Raw genomic sequence first — 13,531 nt, 5'->3', positions numbered from 1 at the left:
TTTCATATGTAATTGAAATGTTATCAATTAATTTCACGGATCAATCAATTAATTAGATTTATCAATTGATTACCTGCAATAGCACGCCCAGTACAATTAATAGACTATGTTCATCTCTAGATGTCCATCAATTGTCCATCTCAATCATCAAGAATTATTGTCCAATTAGATATCGTAGTTATCTAGAGTAATAGATGACCTTTGGTCAAGAAAATGATTCAATTCTTCACAGTTATAATCTTATCTCTCATCATGATGGTCAAACAACTTTTCTGACCTTTCCAATTACTCAGAAACTTATAATCAAGGATATTATTTATTAATAAATCGTCGATAATCAAGATAAACTGGCCAGTTAATTGTGTGAAAATGGTACAAAGTTCAATGGTTAATTGTTGGTAATTTGATTAAATCTTTCATAATTATTTGCCCTTTGTAAGTGTTACCGCTTACTAATCACATGGAAGGAAAATTAAATCAATTTAATCAATTAGTTAACAAGTTAATCAGTTAATTGTCATGGTGATCAATGTTATCTGCAGACATTAAATTGTTTACTTTAGTAAATTAAAATTAATTGGAGTTTTTTGCACATTTAATGTTATCAATTCAAATTGTTGATCGAGCTAAAATTTGCAGTTAAGATTAAGAGAGTTAATTGTTGAGTCAATAACTGTTTGTCTTTCTAAGTTGATTGTTTATAATGAGGATATTATGGTTTCACTTTGACTGACAATTAAGCTTTTTTCAGTGTCTTGACTGATTTAAGGATTAGAATTAGAAAAATTAATTCATTAATCTTTGTCTTTCAAATATTTTGCAGTAATTAATTTATTTATCAACCAAACGTTTGATTGTTAATCACAATTTGTTTTTTCAATCAAATAAGAAACAAAATTAACAATTAATTGCGTAGATTCAATTAGTCAATCAATCAATTAGATTGTTTCAAAATATTATTGTTAAGTAACACAACCAGTAAGAGTAATTAAATTGATATGAATTCAAATTTGTTGGAAATTAATTGTCATCAAAATTATTGGAAATCATTTGAATTATTATCATTTAAGTTGATCAATAAGTTTAAATATCAACATTGGAATGAGATGAAAACGTCAACATGATTTAAAAGACAATTTATATTCACATGGGCTGAAAAACGGTGACAATTAGTTAATTGTTGACGAAAATTTGTTCGAAAAGACCAGAGAAAGAGAGGGAGAAAGAAAGAGACGATGACCATTGGTCATTCTTAGTATATTCATTAACAGATCATTACGGTAACGGTGCTATGCAACAACGACTTTAAATTTAGTTTAGAAAGAAAAACTTTTCAAATATCCAATTTAAATTCAAACTAAACGGATCATCAACAAAATCACACTGATGATTATGATAATCAAGATTAAGATTAAGATGATCAGCTAATGATTAGTAAATGTTATCAGTAGTTTAGGTGAACCCTTTCGGTGACCTTTGCCTTTGACTGAATTTCTCGTTTCCTTTTTGGTTATTTTCTCTCATTTTAGACAATCGATTTGATAATTATTCAGTTAATAATGAATAATTGTTGTTCTAATTGTTGCAGGAACTTGGACTTAGTAATTAGATTCATTCCGTTGGTTGTTGTTTACTAAGAAAATTGTGAAGGTTTTTTTTTGTTTCGAATGTGTTTTGATTATTATGATTGAGATTGTTGATCGTTAACTCCAATGATTAGGAGGAAATTAGGTGAGCAGTTAAGTTGATTGTGGTTGACGTGATATTTGTCTCATTAAAGTTGAAGTGACCTTTTCAGTGGCCGCTTGTAAAATTGTATCAGAATCAGCGAGCGCTTGTTTGGCCAAATATCTTTCCCGTTTGATTTGTACCTCTAATCGTCGAGGTATATCAGGTACAATTGCATCGATAAGTCGAGAGACTGAAAAAACGATATGTTCAAAAATACAAACAAAAGCAAATCGAGCAAACATTAACTTCCAATAAGTGACCGTTAGATGACCATCAGAGTCACGGAAGTCACGATAACGGCAAGATAAGGTTGTGGTATTAGCGGGTGCCCAGGATAAGCTAAAATCGAGATAACCTTCAAGAGAAAAGTTATTATCAAATTGATAGACTAATTTGGGAAGAAAGTCCGAAGTAAATGCAATGAGAAAAGCCTAAAACAAGAAAGAGAAAGAAAAAGACAAATAGACAGATAAAATCTACAATCCAAATGACCAATGGTCAGTCTGAAATTCAACAACTCACATTACTTATGACCGCAATTTGAGCAAGAAAGGTGAGTATTGAAAGCCAAATGCCAATGTTTTGTGCTCTTTCTGGAACAGGTCGTCGAGTTGAGGTGACCAATTTTTGAGCATCCAAACGAATCTCGACCCAATTATTGAGCAGAGCAAAAAAAGGAGCCAAAGGAAAAGCAGCAACAAAAATCGTGATAAAACCAAACTGCAAAACCATTTCAAGATATTCTTCAAATAGACCCTCATAAGGGAGTAAAGAATAATCTTCCTCCCACCGAGTCATTCCCTGTTTTCCACCCTCTCGTCTAGAGGTTATATTGGTTCGCCTTCGATGCCACCATGTTTTCATCTTAGGCCACAGAATCTCTTGGGCATTATTGATAATTTGTTTACCGATCATGATGACTGCAAGTTGCTGAGCCAATTCACCGAGACAACCATTGTTAGAGCACTGGAAACAGAGAGAGAGAGAGAGGCAAAAGGGTTGATTATCATCTTCATCTTCATCATCAGTTAGACTGACAGATAGATAGTGTTTGAAAGTTATTTGATTGTGTTGATTAAGGTTCACTTAATTTTCAACTCAACTATTTATGATAAATGCAATTTCAACTTGATTATTATTACAATTTATTCCTACTCTTTGTTTACATTTTATTTTGGTTGCCAATTATTATGAGGATGAAAATAGTGATTATCATCATCCCTATTATGAGGGATGATGATAAAGGGCCAAGGATAATGGTGATGAGGAAGGAGTTAGAAAGAGGATGGTGATGATAATAATGGTCAACACTTTAATATAATATTAGATTGCATCTCATTGGTCATCCTTCATCACAATAGGATCGCCTCCTCTTAATATAATATTATTGATATTTATTTCTGGGAAAGATGATAAAGAGGATTCTCTCTTTCTCTCTTTCAATCTTCTTTAATGAGGATAACGGGAAAGAGCTAATATATTTGTTCAGTTCCAATGATTGATTTCAACATTTTTGCGAATCAGTATTATAGTTTCTATGATTATATAACTTTAGGTCTCATTGGCTAACAAAAAGTAACCACATGACCAAATGATCTGTTTAGTGGCAATAAGAGAGAGAAATAAGAAAACGAATTCGAATGATAAGAGTACATGCGTAAAAGAGAGGGAATTGACCATAAGAGTCGCTGGACGGACATCGTATTTAAATAGAAAAATTTCTAAGCTCAATGTTATAGATTCATCATCTTCCTTTCACCTTCACCTTCATTTCACCTTCTCTATTCCATCATGTCTCATCCCAATATTTTCCATAAAAAGTTCAATGCGATTCCTTTTATCCCTCATTTAGCTAAGAATGTGAATCATCAGCATCATCATCAAGTGATAACTTGTGAGATTCCATTGGATTTAACATCATTTGCTAATTCATCGCCATCATCAAGTCCACAATCATGCACTTCTTTCTCATCTCCATCAAATTCATCTCGAGAACCACCGACTCTCAGTCCACAAGGAGAATCATCATCATCTAATACTAATACTCCAGACGGAATACAACAACCGACAACACCAAAAGAAGGAGAAACATCCAAGAACAAGATCAATTGACAAACGAAGCGACTCAATCGAATGGCCGTAAAAAGAAAGGTGAACCAACACCTGCTCATCTGAAGGACGAAAACTATTGGAAAAGACGAGAAAAGAATAACGAATCGGCGAAAAGTCTCGCGACAAATTGAAAAAGAAACAATTGGAAAACGAAAAGTTAATCGGAAAACTGACCAAAGAATTGGAAGCTCTTCATGTGCAAAATGCTGCGTTGACCCTCGAGATTAAACACTTGGTCCATTTGCTTTCGGATCGAGATCCTGAGCGATACAATTTATATCAAGCGATGGATTGTACATTCGGTGGGAATTTGAGTTTATCGAAAACAAAGTGATCGAATTTCTCTCTCTTTCCTGGAAAAGGTGATTTGGATAATTTGCTTTTTCGCCCTCTTTTATGAATTGAATGAAATTTTGGAGATTTTCAATGATCTTCTAATTGAATAAAAAGATATTTTCAGCAATAAAAAAGGATCGATGTCGATGGTGGTCAGTTAATCTATTTTTGTAAATCAAATTAAGATCAAATTTAACCTTTTCAAGATCATTTCTCACTTAAAGGGTTATGGATGTGACACTTTTCTGAATTCTGAGAGATTTAAATCCAAAAGAGATTCTCATTATGTGAAATCAGTTATATTATAGATTCTTTGATTATATAACTTTAGGTCTAATTGGCTAACAAACAGTAACCACATGACCAAAGAGTCTCTTTGGATTGGATAATGTTAATTTCCTGTGTTCGTATTTATTATGTATTATTATGTTTGTGGGTCGATTGTTGTTATAGGAAAATAATGTTACATTGATAAAGAGAAAATAATAGAAGAATGAAAATAATCAACAGTTTATTTATCATTCGAAGAAGAGAAAAAAGAGAAGATGAGAATAGACAATTGGAGATAAATAATGGGAGTTTAGAATATGGATAAAGGCAAAGAGAGAAAGAGAGAAAAGAAAGGAAAAGTAGATGAGGAGGAGGAAGAAAATGTTTTAAGGTTAACTCATCATCTTGAAAACTGACCGAAGGTCAGTTAGGTATTAGAAACCTGTTACAAAGACTATTTTAAGTACCAAGAAACTTGGAAAGGAGTTGAGCCAGTTGGAGGAACTAAAGGAAATAAGAGGAAGGAAAATGAGGTGAGATGATGGAAGAGTATTCGCTTAAATATTGCCTAAAATGGACTAACAAAAGACGAAAAAGACGAAGGGTCAACTATCGAAAGTGGACAAACATCAACCCACAAAATCGATTGTTTGCTCTTCTCCTTTCTCATCTTCTCAGAACCGGTAATCATTGTCCTTATTTCTTTTTCCATTATCATCGTCGTAGCCATAAATATCCTAATTATCTCTCTCTTTCTCTTTGTCTTTGTCTTTTTCTCACTCTCATCATCTAAATTACAACTCTTTATTTCGTACGTGTATCTTTTTTGTCTGATTGGTTATTTCAAAGTTAATTTTAATACTTACATTTTCATTTCGAAGACCTAAGATTTGTGAGTAATTACCAGGAGTTCCTACAAATTTACCTTTGAAAAAGGCAATATAAAAGATTGATGAATAATAATTGAAAAATTGAAAGATGAAAACTTTAAATGTCAAATGATTTTCGAACTCGGTTTGAGTTCGATGCATTTCCCATCGGGTCAAGCGGAATGCTAGTTTCTCATAGATTGGACTTAGAAGCATAATAAATACAAGATTCGCAAGTGCCCCAGTTGATGAGGCGATGATCGAAGCCCAACCAGATAGACTTGGATCCATGAAGAGCGGTATGAAACGAGAAGACGATATATTATAACAGCGACCACAAAAATAACAACCAGAGAAAGCTTCGAATTCACAGAAAAGAAAAGAAAATTTTTGAAATAAGTTCAACTCATTAAATCGTTGGTAATGTTTACTTACCATTAACACAATTAGAACCAGTCCAGCGGCCATTCTTTGGTAGCGAATACGAGTCGGGAAACTTGGCTCTTGAATTCCAGTGATTGGATTTCGCTTGATAAACGGAGCTCGAGCGACAAACTCAGGTCGAGATTTTTCTTCCTCTTCGAAAGTCATCACATCCCAATGGTATGCTAACGATGCACTTTTACGTTTCCAATATTCCAGAAAAGTAACAGCTAAAGTTTTCCGTGGATTGAAAATTGTACACGAACACACAGAGAAAGAGAGAGATGAATTGATGGATTAACCAAGAGATTTTAATCTTACCCCAGAAAGAAACAAATATTGCGTAGAAAACGGTCCCTGGCTGATCAAACAGGTAAGATAATTTGGCCAGAAAACAGGTATCACTTAGATTCCAATAGGGACAACCTGGTTCATCACAATTCCGACACATACGATACTTGTCACCACTTTTACAAATCTCATTACTAGAATTAGAAGAGCAGATTTACAATTAGTTGATTTGTCAATTTTATTTCGATTTTTATCAGATTGTCTTGATATTTACGAAACAAGGTCTTGGTTAATTGTTGCAACTCCATACAAGAAAACCAATAAGCCAACAATAGCCGCAGGCAACAACCAGCTTGTATAAAAACCTAAATTAGAAAAGGGTTATTGGTTAATCAGTCGAGTTTATAAAACTTCAATTGAAAGTTAATTGTGATTACCTAACCATGCGAAGTACATTGCAATTTTTTCACCAAAATATTCTTGAACGTGATCAAGAGGCTGATATTTATACCAACATGACCAACGAGCCCAATATTGGTACAAAACTTGTCGCTTATTGAGTTCACTTGGGTCGAGGAAATTGTTTGGACATTTGTAAGATCCTTCGTGTAAGGGAAAAGCTCCGGTGAAAATGTCTTCGTTTAGCATTCGAGCGATACCGATTTGAGCTCTTTTCCGATGACCATAAACGGTAGACTGAAGGATTTCATTGACCAAACGAATTCGCTGCGTGGTTGTGAAAAAAGTGTCCGGTGAATCTGAACCAAGGTAACGATCTAATTTCGATATCTTGAAAGGACAAGTGAAATACTGTAAAGGTTTATTAGGAACGTCGAGATGAAGTGGATTGGGTAGACGAAGTAAACGGAAAATGGACTCAGACCAATCGTAGAATAATGAAGGATAAGCCTGAAGTGGTGAACGGACGTTAAACTTTTCCGCGTATTGGGCCAGAATTGGCCATGGAATCGATATCTTGAAAAAATAAATATTCGGACTTGATTTGGGTTGGAAATTTTCTTCATCGTTCAGCTGATTGTTGTTATTATTGTCACCGTTGTTCGTGGTACTAGTGTCGCCCAAAAGGACTTCCTCCTCGATGAGAAGGCCAATTTTGCGTAGATTGTTGATAAAACGTTCACGATATTTACGATATTTCCGCTCCTTACGAACTCGAACCACCGATTCATCGTGTGTCTCAAAGGTAATTGAATTTCCAGTTGATCGATTTGATTGTTCATAAACTAATATGTAATCTTGGGAATAAGAAAAAGTATAACAATCAATTAATTAGAATTACGATTAAGATTTTACGTTCAAATGATCACGTAATTAACCTCGGTAATAATTGTTTAGATAATTAGTATTATGATTATGAGCTTGATCTTTGAGTACAAATTAATACAATTACGATCACAATCAATATATCAATCTATTGGTAACTGGATTAACCTGATGATCGGTTACAATAGTAATAATAATAAAGCATCATTATGATGATGTATCAAAGTTTCCAAGGTGCCAATCAGTTAATTAACTTGCTAATTAATTATCTATGTAGCTAATTAACTTACCAATTTTACTTTTACCATCTTTGAAATAAGTTGTTTGCTCGTCCAGGAACCGGAAGGGAAGGACACATCCAACATCCGAATCGTTTGAATCAACTCGTCGAACCTGAAATAACAATTTAGCAACATCAAGAATTAAATGATCATTTCCCATAACCAGCAATTAACTTGATTAGAATTAAAAATCAACCATGTTGAAAGTAAAACAAACAATTGTAACACTTGAACACTCAAGAAACTGGAACAATATTAGTTAGTTAATTGTCAGAATATAAAAAAATATCGATGTGATTGTATTGAGTTTTTCTTACGATTAATCAACTAGGAATTAAAGTGAATCAGTTGACAGTAATTAGTTAATTAACAGAGTACATTCAGATTGTTGGTTAACTTTGGAAAAAAATTATCGGGATTGTTTTTTTTGTTCAGGATTAACAAGGATTAAGCTTAGGAGGGGGAGATTAAGGATTAATTACCAATTTATGGTTATAGTGATTAATCAATTTCTTATCCTGAATGTTAATTGTTTCACTTGAACACAATGATAATGATAATGATGATGATGATGGTGATGATAAATTGGTTGTTGTTGTTGATAATGGTGATTGATTTAATCTAATTGTCCAGATAACTGGACTTGAATTTTCATCATAATTAGTTGAGCAATTGCTTTCGGTGAAAGTTAATTTTCTTGATTGTAACGGAATTGAAAGACTAAAGTAATTAACTGACATTTTAACAGTTAACGTTAATTAAGAGTCAACTATTTAATTGTACAGTTATTAATATAATCGGGTAACAATCAACCATTTCTTGGTCGATGAAACAATTAGGCTTAATTGTTATTGATTGACTATCATTATTACAGAATCATTTACAACTAGTTAATCAAATTTTTCGTAGATTTTTTAACTTGATTAATTATTTCTGTTTCTTTCACATCTTAATTAATGTAATTTAAATGAAAAAAAATCTTGATCTGGTTAAATATTAGGCAACTTAATTGTTGGTATAATAAAAATTAAATATCATTTGATAATTAACTGATTAGTTGGTAAATATATTTATCACCTTTTTTTATGCTGATAATTAGATTGGATTAATTAGTCTATTTACATGTTAATTAATTGTTTACCTTGGAATCAGTTTAATCATAATTGTATGATATGATGACAATTAAAACTACTAACGCTCTCTGTTGACAACAATTAAAGTTAACAATTTGTGTAACCAAATATAAACTATTGACAATCAATTAATATTTAGTGGTGAAAATTGATTAACTTACATTTCGATTTGTATTGTGATTAGTAATTAAATTGATATCTTCTCCTGGTACTGATGAGTAACAATTAACACCGTAATTTGGGTTACATTGACCGTTAATTGCTGTCACAATTTCCAGGGCTGCCAATGATGATGAAGATGAAGATGATGAATGATTAACTCTGAATGATGATAATCCATTAAGCTCATTGTTTTCATCGTTACCTTCATTCATATTCAAATGTTGTGATGTTAATTGTCAACAACAATCACCAATTAAAATTGATTCAATTGTTTTCCCCTTTTACATTTGATTGACAGTCCAGGTGATTAAAGTTAATCCATTGAGATTTTCAATTGATTTTCAATTTTTTTGCTCCTGAAATTAAGAAACGATAATCCAATTAGAAGAGCTCAATGATTAGAATTAGTAATTTATTATCAATCGATTACCTGAATTTTGTTTCCCTTGATTATTTGATGAGTCACAATCAATTTCTATTGTTATGCCGAAGGAGTTAATTAAATTGTTGATTAGTGAAGAGATTCAAAGTGATTAACATGATGAGTATTTCGATGAGTATATTTGAACCTTTTGATATTTTCGAGTTTCCAATTTGAACATTTGATTGTTGTCTCTCTTTGTCACCGAGTGAGAATCAATTGGATCAATAATAAGTTTCTTTGATAAATTGAGATTCATAATTTACAAATAATTGAATTAATTGTCGTTTGTTTATTAATCATAATCAAAGTGACAAATATTAAAAATAAACCAAAATGTTTACATTTTTAAACGAGGGATAAAAATCGATTTATTGACTGAATCGATTTTTTCGATCTTTTTTGCGACACTAAAAAAGACAGAGAAAAATGAATTACGTTACTTTCTAATTTAAGCGCTCAATTTGAATTGAAGAGTTTTTTTCGTTTTCTTTTCATCAATTGATTTATTTTATCATCAATTGTTATTCCATTATTTTAATTGTTTACAATTAACTTATAGTTAATAATTGATTGTATAGACTGATAGTAATTAGATAAAATTAAAGAGGGTTTTGTTTTTCTTCATCATCATCATAATCTAAATGGAGTTTGATTGATTTGGAAATCCCCTTAATTGATTTCAATGAATTAGAAGATAATTACTAATGATACCAGAGATTAGTGATTAGTGTCTTAGAGTTAATTGTGATCAAAGTGATCACTTTAATAACATTTCCACCACCAAACGGATAAGTTAATTTACCAACAAATTATCCAAATTTGTTTCCCAAACTTTCAACGTTAACAAATCAACACAATCAAATTGTCTTCTCATCAATTCCAAGTTGATCCATAAAATTAAACAACAAACAACCATAACAATTAACTTTCCCAATTAATATTCTAATTTACCCAAAATTACCCTTCCAACAGAATCAAAGTCAACCATCAACATGGAAACAATCAAATTAAACCCAAAGACAATTCCAACAATTTCCAATCGTTTCCCGATCATGAAAACACCAAAAGCAAGTAAGTCCATCATTATCCTCTCCCATAGACCCTAAAAAGAAAAGAAAACCTTAAATTCTAAAAAAAGAAAAAAAAATATTCTCTCTAATCAAAAAACGAAAACGAAAAAAAAATTAATTAATTTCTCCAAAAAATGAGCTAATCCAAAAAAAGAGAAAAAGTTACATAAGGAAAAGAAAATCCAACAGATGGAGTTGAGGTCATCTTCTTTTCTTCGCTTCGTCTATGAGTCTCTCTCCCTTTTTATTGCTTCATCTCTTGTTCCTGTTCCTGTCTTGTGTTTGTCTCTCATCTTGTTAGTAATTGTCCTCTTACTGTCTCCTTCTAGTCTTTAATTAATTAATCTTTACCACCTACAAGATAATCTCTTATTTTATTTAATTGTTTAGTTTCACATTCACATTTACTTAAAACAAAATGTCCGCTTACGATGAAGCCGCTCCAATTTATGGACCTTTCTTTGGTGTAATGGGCTCTGCTGCTGCAATGGTTTTCTCTTCACTTGGAGCCGCCTATGGAACAGCTAAATCTGGAACTGGAATCGCTGCAATGGCCGTCATGAGACCCGAAAGAATCATGCAAAGTATTATTCCCGTTGTTATGGCCGGTATTATCGGTAATTAATCAATTTTTCTACAATTAAATTTAACCTCAATATATCACTTTTGATAGACCAACAATTCCATTACCTGTCAACTTACCTTCTATTTCTTTCATCTTCATCTTTCTCTTTCTTTTTTCTCTTTCTTTCTCTTTCTCTTTCTCTTTTTTATTTTATTTTGTATTTTTTTTTGTTTCTTCTTGTTGATCATATTCAACCTTCAAATAACCTTTTCTATTTTTTTTTACTAATTATCCATAATGGTTACCGCTTCATTAACTACCTTGAGTTGATTGAATTTTTTTATTTTAATTCATTTGTTGGTCTGTTTGTCTCTCTTCTCCTATTTAAATTGATTCTTATTTTAATTTATCTTTTCTTGTTCTATTCTTTTTTCTTATTTTATCTATGGTTAGCTATTTATGGTTTAATCGTTGCTGCACTTATCGCCAATAACTTGAGAGCACCACCATCATATAAATTGTTTGATGGTTTCATCCATTTGGGTGCTGGTTTATCTGTGGGTCTTTCTGGTTTGGCTGCTGGTTTCGCTATCGGTGTTGTCGGTGATGCTGGTGTTCGTGGTACTGCCCAACAACCACGTCTATTTGTAGGAATGATTTTGATTTTAATTTTCGCTGAAGTACTTGGTCTTTATGGTCTTATTGTTTCACTTATTCTTAACACAAGAGTAAGCTCTTAATCAAGACCATATTTAAACAAAACAACACACACACAAAACTAAACATATTTACAAAAAAAAATTACAACATTTAATCATTTCCACTGTGAGAGATCAACAACAAAGAGAATCTTCAAAATCATACATTTAAACTAGAATTTTTTTCCCCTTTTTCTCATCTTCTGTGTTTCTGGATTGATTGTGATTCCATTTTATCATATATAAATATATATAAAATATATAATAATCATGCATTTAATTGGATTTATCGTATAATAAAAAAAATACATTGAAAAAAGAGAAACCCAATTACAAGAAAATATCAACATTTTATCATCTGAATCTCAATGACCTTTAAAAAGGTAATTCATTTAATCTTAACAATTAGAAAATAATATAAGAAGAGAAAAGGAAAGTCAACCAAATTAACTATGATTCTCATTTGTTTCTCATTTGTATCAACAGTTGTAATCTCCAATTAATCAACTAATCTAATTGTAAACCCAGAAAATTTTGATCACATTTCAAATGTTTAGATTAACAAGATTAATCATTTTTGTTTTTTACCATAAACCAATAAGATGAAATTAAAGAAGAACATTAAACTCAATGATAACCTGTTTGTATTTAAAGGTCACCATCAGTTGAAACTGATTAAATTGACTAATTGATTGGAGGTGTGAAAATGATTTGATTAATCACTTTTTTTTTATTAAAAACATTTCGTTCAACTAAAAATTTGAATTGACCGCTTTTTTTATTTTCTAAATTTTTACTCAACACGAGCTTCAGAATATAACCAATAGATGTCGCTACTTATTCCTTTCAATTTCTGTCAATCAAATTTTTTGGTTGTTACAATTAACGAGCAATTTAATCATGATTATAATGTTAACTGCTATTTGAAAGTGGTTGAAGATGATTATTAACATGTTGTGAGTGACTGTTAATCAGAATCTGTCTGAATAAGTACAAATTGAGTGACTTAATTATTGACATGAACTTTTTTTCTTGTTTCAAAATTGATTGTCAACTATTAGTTGATTTAGTTTGTAATTAATAACTTTGATTACACTCAATAGAGAGCGTTAACAGTTTTAATTGTGATTAAGACTCTCACTTGGTTCACAATCAACATGTAAATAGACTAATTAATCTCCAATCTAATCTACTAATCACCACACAGACACAACATAAATTAACTCAGTTAATTAACTTGAGAATATCAAATGAATAAATTTTCACAGAATCAAAAGCAAATTGCTAACAACTAATCACCAAGAATTAAGTTAATCCATATTTCCATTTTCCAATGCGAAATAATTTCGATGAAAATTAAACATCATAAGGAATCATCGGAATAAATTAATCAATGGAATTGTGAAAATCAATCAACATGATTAAATTCATATTCCAATCATGAATGAATCAATCAATAAAATAATCAAAATATGAGAAAGATTAACAAAAAAAACAATCAAATTAATCATGTAAATCAATTGAAATTGAATCAGAAACAAAACAAAGATTCAAATTAAATTGTAACTTTCAAAACAAACTAATTGTTGCATTGAAAGAAAACAAAATCAACGGAAGTCAATTGAATTAACTTTTGGAAATAATTAGTTACACATTTAATTGTTTGTCTAGTGTTTTACTCAAGAGAATTTGATTGCAATCAGTTTATCCGCCTCTCTTTTTGTTTCCACAATCAAAACTAATCAGATCAACTTTCAACAATTATCATTAATCACTTCCAACCAATGGCAATATAATGATCACTTAACTCATTACGATTATCATTTCATTCATTTTACCTAATGAGGGGAATTTTATTTCGATAAATTCAGATAATTAATTC

The 13,531-nt window shown here is 31.2% G+C and overlaps 2 protein-coding genes across 2 annotated transcripts; one reads left to right on the top strand and one right to left on the bottom strand.

Moving 5' to 3' along the window:
- Positions 1 to 1,491: 1,491 nt before the first annotated feature.
- Positions 1,492 to 8,521, bottom strand: LOC128397477 (anoctamin-7-like). Its single transcript, XM_053358206.1, is given in 10 exon segments — positions 1,492 to 2,162; positions 2,254 to 2,697; positions 5,316 to 5,623; positions 5,626 to 5,677; positions 5,754 to 5,971; positions 6,063 to 6,226; positions 6,307 to 6,397; positions 6,470 to 7,288; positions 7,607 to 7,709; positions 8,080 to 8,521. Coding segments are annotated over 10 exon segments (2,880 nt in total). The 5' UTR covers positions 8,338 to 8,521; the 3' UTR covers positions 1,492 to 1,739.
- Positions 8,522 to 10,103: 1,582 nt separating this feature from the next.
- LOC128397470 (V-type proton ATPase 16 kDa proteolipid subunit c-like) lies at positions 10,104 to 11,974 on the top strand. The gene is made up of 3 exons (XM_053358199.1): positions 10,104 to 10,387; positions 10,777 to 11,003; positions 11,405 to 11,974. Exons 2-3 carry the CDS (start codon positions 10,805 to 10,807, stop codon positions 11,689 to 11,691), a joined length of 486 nt encoding a protein of 161 aa, XP_053214174.1. The 5' UTR covers positions 10,104 to 10,387; positions 10,777 to 10,804; the 3' UTR covers positions 11,692 to 11,974.
- The last annotated feature ends 1,557 nt before the right edge of the window (positions 11,975 to 13,531 follow it).

This window comes from Panonychus citri, unplaced genomic scaffold, assembly GCF_014898815.1.
Source record: "Panonychus citri isolate SS breed McGregor unplaced genomic scaffold, ASM1489881v1 Contig00033, whole genome shotgun sequence".
NCBI classification, from domain to species: domain Eukaryota; kingdom Metazoa; phylum Arthropoda; class Arachnida; order Trombidiformes; family Tetranychidae; genus Panonychus; species Panonychus citri.
Note: the sequence above shows the minus strand (reverse complement) of the source record. Positions and strands in the feature narration are given on the sequence as shown.

What these genes read in the sequence shown, in the direction of transcription:
- LOC128397470 (XM_053358199.1), top strand. Translation starts at nt 10,805, where the DNA reads ATGTCCGCTTACGATGAAGCCGCTCCAATTTATGGACCTTTCTTTGGT. An exon ending in TGTTATGGCCGGTATTATCG is followed by an intron (nt 11,004 to 11,404) that starts GTAATTAATCAA and finishes ATCTATGGTTAG; the next exon opens with CTATTTATGGTTTAATCGTT.